At 31.8% G+C, this 7,038-nt stretch overlaps 1 protein-coding gene across 2 annotated transcripts; it reads right to left on the reverse strand.

The window, feature by feature from the left end:
- Positions 1-841: 841 nt before the first annotated feature.
- Positions 842-2,889, reverse strand: LOC115960782 (probable WRKY transcription factor 27). Of its 2 annotated transcripts, XM_031079772.1 has the most exons (4): positions 2,094-2,889; positions 1,848-1,961; positions 1,529-1,719; positions 842-1,450 (listed from the first exon to the last, which is right to left on the reverse strand). In XM_031079772.1, exons 1-4 carry the CDS (start codon positions 2,558-2,560, stop codon positions 1,155-1,157), a joined length of 1,068 nt encoding a protein of 355 aa, XP_030935632.1. In that variant the 5' UTR covers positions 2,561-2,889; the 3' UTR covers positions 842-1,154. The 2 variants fall into 2 exon arrangements, with proteins under 2 accessions (XP_030935632.1, XP_030935631.1); XM_031079771.1 differs by having other exon boundaries at positions 842-1,719.
- Between the last annotated feature and the right edge of the window lie 4,149 nt (positions 2,890-7,038).

Raw genomic sequence — 7,038 nt, forward strand, 5'->3', positions numbered from 1 at the left:
TAGGTTATGTGAAAATCAAGCCGTTGACCTGTTGAAGAGTCATCAATTAACAAAAAAAATGCACATAGGATACTCTAAGTATGCCCTCTTTTTTTCTTTTTTCTTTTTTAAGTCGGCCATTCTAAAATATAATAAGGAGACAGTTCTCTTATTTATTTGTTACAAACTACAAGGCAGTTTATATCAATTATTATTAGTATTATATATTATAATATGGAACCAAAAATAATAATCCACACTTTTCACCGTCCCCAAAATAATAACCTCCAGTCTTGGAGAATATTTAGGAGATAAAATAGGCATCTTTATTGCAAAAGGAATTATTCTTTTACCTTGCAATAAATATTTTTATATAATTTAATAACATAAAAGTCCACAAATCAGACAAAAAATCTACCATCAAACCGGTAGTGATGCGAATAATTTTCAACTGTCTATTTCTTTCCCCAGTTAATTGAACTATCTTTTTCTTTTCCTTGCTACATACAATACTCTAATTGGTGTCAAGAATTGTCTTAATCTTAATTATGATTTTAGCAATAATAATAATAATATTATAATTAATATATTAAGCCGGCAATAATAAGCCAATTTCTCATGTTGTAGATTGGTGGGTGATGAGGCAAACTTATTGTACTCAAATTTGCTGGCTAATTATGGTACTGAATTTGGACTTTGGAGCATAAAGCTCAATAGCCTACGATAAGAAAGGAGTGAAAAAAAGTTGAAACTCAAAACGGTCTCATGATTTACCTTGGTAATCATAAAACCATCCAGACACCCATAAAATCATCATCATCACAGTATGCAGCAACCTAACTCACATTATGCTAGTAAAAGCTAAAAGGAAAAGTGCAGAGCATAGAATTGCATCACTCTAATTGTCTTTTTACATTAACAAAAGGACTTAAAACAGAAACCTATGGATGAAAAGAGATTATTCCCTCCATCTTTTTTTTTCTATGCAATGCTTGTTTGGTGGCCAAAAAGATAAAAAAGGATAAACAGAAAAGAGTACTATACAAGAAATTTCCATGCCCACTTCTAAAAAACCAAAAATTAAAATTATGAAAGATCCAAGGTTTTAGAAGTAAGGCTTGAGTCTAATACTTTTGTGCACACGATCCAATAGAATGCTGTCATGTGTTGAAATCTTAACACCCACCCACGGCCGCTGCAGATCCACACGGAGCCCAAGAAGAACCCGAACTCGCTCCTCCACGAGGGGTAGAACCGCCGGAGAAATTGTTCCCAGACCCTCCGCCAGGGCTATTGCCATAACCAAGTTCTTGAAGCCCCATGAAGATGTCCTCATTCATCGCTATGTTTGGAATCAGAATGTCATCATCATCATCATCATCATCATCAACCATTTCCTCACTCTCTTTATCGTTCCCATCTATCATCTTATTAGTCTCTTCGTTGATGTTCTGGTTGGCTGCCTCTTCATCTGTTTGAAGCACTGTCAGTGGTGTTGTGGGAGAGAGACATGAAGCTGACTGTGGAGATAAGCATGAAGCAATATTACCATTGGTATTGGCTGTGTCTGTGGACTTAAATTTATTGCGCACACTGCCAGCTAGTGAGTTTCGATGAGTGGGACGAGGGTGAGTGTGTTCGCCTGTGTAGGTGACGATGAAAGTGTTGGGGTCAGTGTTGCTTCGCTCTACTTGTTTTCTTGCAGCACACCCTTTTGTGCTACTGCACCGGTAGTAGTTTCTGCGTTTTGAGAAAAAAACACAAAACCGAATATTTAGGCCAAAATTGACGCAGACCTAAAAAGAAAAAAAAAAAGTAACAATCTTTAAGAAAAGAGCGAGGAAAGTGTGTTTATTGGAATTAAAAACCTTGGATATGGAGAGCCTTTGATGGGCTTTTGTCCGTACTTACGCCATGCCCACACATCCGCAGAGAGATTTTCTTCGGTTACATGTCTTACTGTTCTCTTCTGCTGGTTCTTCCTGCAAATCAAAACGAGGAAATTCAACCATTTTAGCCATTGGAAGCATAGACATAATGTAAAGTTTTCATATTTTTTTTTTTTGTTTCTTACTTGTATACAGAAACAACGTAATGGGAAAATTTTGAAATACCTTTTTCTTGCCCTGGGGACCTGAGATTGCATGGTTGGTAAAGACATGGGAGAGCTGGCTTGAGGCTTTAGAAATTCCTGTTGATAGACTTGCTGTTGTTGTTGTTGAGGACCTTGCAGTCGTTGTTGATCTAGGATTCCCCGGAAACCAAAAGAGGAGGATCCATGTAAGCGATGTTGTAGATCAGAAATAGAGGAATTGGGTTTGACACCATGACTTGTTGTGGTGAAGGTGGTGGTGGCGGCGGCGGTGGTGGTGGGGAAAAAGGGTTTGCAAAGTTCTTGTAATTCTTGGAAAGCATTGGTTCTGGGCTCTACAAAGTGAGGAAAAGAAAAGGGGTCACTTTCTTCCTTAAAATTTAGAGAAGCCAAACAAGAGAAAGGGTTTTCTAAAGCAGCAGTGGTGTTGGTGGTGGTGGTGGAGTATTTGCAACTACGCACCACCGCATTTAGATCCCAATCAGTCATTTGTGAGGGCACTATATACGGCGGAGTTCTCTCACCTAAAAATTGTAAACAAAAATATTTTTTTTTTGTAGGATTGTTGCTAGTTGTTATCCTCTCAAGTCTCAAACCATATGAAACAATTGGGTGAGTGAACAACTAGGCAAGGCAGAGAGATAGGAAGAGTGGACAGCGCTGACTTCTGGGGCTAAAGAAAAAAAAAATATTGAGAGAAAGAGAGAGGGAAGTGAGAGGAAATGATGGAGTAGTGACTTGGTAATTGTAAATCACTAAAATTGTTTATATAAGGGAAGGAATAGTTATCAAAAACAGTATCAGAGAGAGAGAGAGTGAGAGAGAGAGAGAGAGAGGGATGTGTTTCTGGTGGGTGGGGTGGGGGTATGGTTTTAAGGGATCTGAGGTAGTACTTTCCATGTGAGAAGAAACCACTTTAGGTTTTGCTTTTTTATTGACTTCGAGAAAATGTCAAAGTGGACCTAAGAAATGTGCCAAAGAAAAAGGGGGGAGAGCTTTGGTTCCCAAATTGCCTGTGAAATTTTGCCTTATAGACATGCTTAACAATGTTGTACTCGATGTCAGATTGGATTAGCTTGAGCGCAAGTGATTCCGTCACGCGTTCTGTCTAGGCGTGCATGCACTTTGCAGGTACATGTGGTGCATTGGCTTAGCATGTCGTACAACTGGGCTACATTCCATTTGTGTTTCACTCACTCTTTCGTGGGCGTGGGGCTGTCATTACATAGTGGTTGGAATAAAAAAAAGAAGCTTAGGAATAATGGAATGTGGAGCTAGTCCCACCCTACACTCCCACTCTCTTTACCAAGGGTTACAAAACACCCATGCATGGTTCACTACTTCACCAGTTTAAGATGGAGTCTCAATTTTGAGTTCAAAGGTTCTCAATTTTTTTCAAAGTTGTTTGCTTTGTCCAAATTTAGATACTTGAAATATACTTATTGTGGAAAAAAGAATGAAGTGCAGAATTTTAAATACAATTAATACTTATGTTGAAGCCTCATGTAGTACTTCTTTTTTAATTTTCTTCCTATTTTTTCATCTTTAATTAAAATCAAAGTTTTAATAAGCCTCTCCTAAGAGCTCTGTATTCCAATTAATACCTCTTAATGCTTTTAATGGAGATAATCATAGTTTAAATCTCCTTTTTCTCATTGTAACTATTGAATTATCAATAAATAAATAAAATAAAGAAGGTTATAAATTGGAACGAGTTTAATTGTGTCTCATCTATTGATTTCTAGGGTTTTTATATCACTGAATAACAAAATCTTATAATTGATGGCAGCTTATCATATAAACATAACAGATGATAAATATCTTATCTATGTTTTTAATGGCATGTATATCCTAGGTCCACAACGGCTACTACCAGTCTCATGTCAGAATATTACGCTTCATGACAGATGTCGATTTGCCTTGTAAAGGGACATCACTTACCTTTTTGTTGTTATTATTGATGCCAATGTGATAATAGGATTTATATTGCATCATCTAAGATCTCTTACCGTTAATTACCGTTAATAGGATATAATGTCACTTTTACCCATTTTCAATATAAAAAGTATCACTTGTTTTTTACCTATCTTTTTGAGGAATGGTTGATAATATGGGTTATCGAAATCTAGTTTTGAGAACCTTAAGTGAGTAAAAGTATATTTCTAGAAAATTTTTATAAAAAAGAAAAGAATAACTAATTTTTATATTATAATGAAAATTGTATCAAAATTTTTTCAAATTTGTCAATTAACAAATGCAAAAATCAATTACTAGTCCCTTTATATATTGGTAATATATTGTCTAATATATATATATATATATATTGGTAATATAAAATTTAGGGCTTAATATCAAATTTATCAATGTATAGCGCCTTTAAAAAAAGTTAAAGAAAAAAAAATGTCTACTGCTAATGCACGCGCTAAAGTGGAGCGTAAATGTAGTTCTTGTCTAAGATTGATACGCGCGCGTCAAAGGTACAATACAACATAGGCGGGAGGAAGCAGAGCCCACCAGTGGTATTAAGACCACACCTTTTGGCTTTTGGCAGTAAATTAATTTTCGCATCTAAATAAAAATGGGTAGTCCTAGAATACAATTAGAATCAAGTGGCAAATTGTGGGTGGTGAAATTGTAAACTCACCACCCTTATTTCATTACTTACAATGGCAAGTTATGGCTTTAGTTATGCTACTAGCATTTTTGAAAAGAAAATACCTTGTCTCCTTTTTCTTTTCTTTTTTTTTTTCTTTTTTTTTTTCTAATAAATCCCAATAATGTAAAAGCTCTTTTTTGGGTCGCTGCACCTATAGGCCCAAGAAAAAGTCTGCATACAAAAATTTTGAGTTGTTAATATGGAAAATTATTAATGATAAATAAATAAAAATATTAGTAATGAGTTCAAATGAAAATAAGTACAAGCTATGGCAACTCAACTATGGTAAAAAAAAAATTTCAAACTTTTGTGGGTTTTAATTAACTCAATTAGTAAAATTTTTGATAGTTAAATGAGAAATCTGAGGTTTAATTCCGACCTAAACTAAAAATCTATTGGTAACTTGATTTGATAATAAAGAGTACAATTATCGCAGACATTATATATTTTTCTAATTTTTTATAAAAGAAAACTTTATAAATAAATAAAGAGTTTCAAACTTTTTTATTTTTTACTAGTTAGGGCAACACGTACTTGCCATGGAAAAAAAAAAGTAATAATTAAGGTCAATTCTAGATTTTATTTGTATCACAAAACAAAGATATGAATCATTTGATTTTTAAAGTATATAAAGATTTACATTAATCAAAAGATATATTAATTTTAAGAATTTTGATAATTATGTCGTAAAAAGTTAATCTCATTCGCATAAGAATTTTGATCAACCACAAAGTTAGGGTAGCTATTTAACATATAAATATTTATTTAACTATAATAGTTTTTTAGTACCTACTTGCTAAAGACAATATATCTACTCTTTAAAAACTTCTAAGAATGATAACGAATATCATCATCTTCCAACAATAAACAATTGAGTTTTGCTAATAAATTTTTTTTAAAAAAAAAAAAAAAAAAAAAAGATAACAAAAGGCATGTGTCATTGAATTTTTCATTAGATAAATTATAAGTTTTGAAAATTTAAACCTAGAAAATCAACATTCTTTAGATAACAAATAAAACACCTAATATCATCATTCTAATTTTCTAAGAATTTCTTTTATTTAAAACTCAAAATACGTAAAGAAAATTTTTAAGACGTTAAAATTTAGCGAGAGTAATTTAGACATTACACAATAAAATATTTTAAGAATCATAAGTTTTCATTAGAGTTTAACTGAGAGAATAACAATATAACATATTTGTTCTTTTCCAAAATATTAAGGGAAAAATTACTTGATTTTAAAGTTTAAGGAAGAATTGTAAACTACCCCAAACATAAAGGATGAAAAATGTTTATTTCCTAAGTTTTTGATTTTGTTTGTGTGTAAAACTATGTGTTTTTACTTAAAATAGTGTGTAAAGAAAAAAATATACAAAAAGTCAACCCAAGAAAATTGTATGAGGAATAGTGAATTTTAGTTTAACAAAATTGATTGAACCAACAAAAAATTTCTAAAAACACAACAGAATGACGCAACATTTTCATAATATCTTTATAAATTTGTTATATTTTATTTTAACTTGTAAAGAATTGACAGCTTAGCAGTTTTGAAAATATTGTGACGACATCAAGATGTCTTAACATTTTTCACAAAAAAAAAATGATATCTATGACATTTTCACAACAAATCATAAGTAGTAGGTTACTACAAGTTGTTATTGGTGGGCAAAAGAGTAGTTTCATTGGTAAGTTTAAATTAGAACCAATAGTAATTTACCATATTTGATTTGTTATGAAAATGTTGTGAAAATTATTATGGATATAGCACTTCTTTTTCACAATACTTTTATTTTTAGTTGTAACTGGTTCTAGTATGATATTTTATTATTTTATTTTGACCTATAATGAATTAACACCTCAACAATTATGAAAATATTGTGCCAATTTGAAGTTAATATTTTATTATAATGTGAAACAGCATGAATTGGACAAACCAAAAATAATATAGCATATATACTACAACTTTATGCATTCCCCCAAAAAAAAAAAAAAAAAAAAGTGATCAGCAAAACAGTGAGAGTTAAACAAACCAAAACTACTGTAGCAAAATTACTGTGACTTTTCCTATTCACTCTTTATATATATAGAAATATACATTGCACTTATAATGCAAATTTATATTGTAAACACATAAAAATTAGCAAATGTTGTACACATTTGCAAAATTTGTACAATTTTTTTTTTTTTTTTTTTGCAAATGTATATAATATTTGCTACCTTTTATGTGTATACAATGTAAGCTCACATTACAATATTTTCATAAAATATTTATTTTCAGTTGTGGTTGGTCATAATTTCATATTTTATTTT

This window comes from Quercus lobata, chromosome 9, assembly GCF_001633185.2.
Source record: "Quercus lobata isolate SW786 chromosome 9, ValleyOak3.0 Primary Assembly, whole genome shotgun sequence".
Taxonomy (NCBI): domain Eukaryota; kingdom Viridiplantae; phylum Streptophyta; class Magnoliopsida; order Fagales; family Fagaceae; genus Quercus; species Quercus lobata.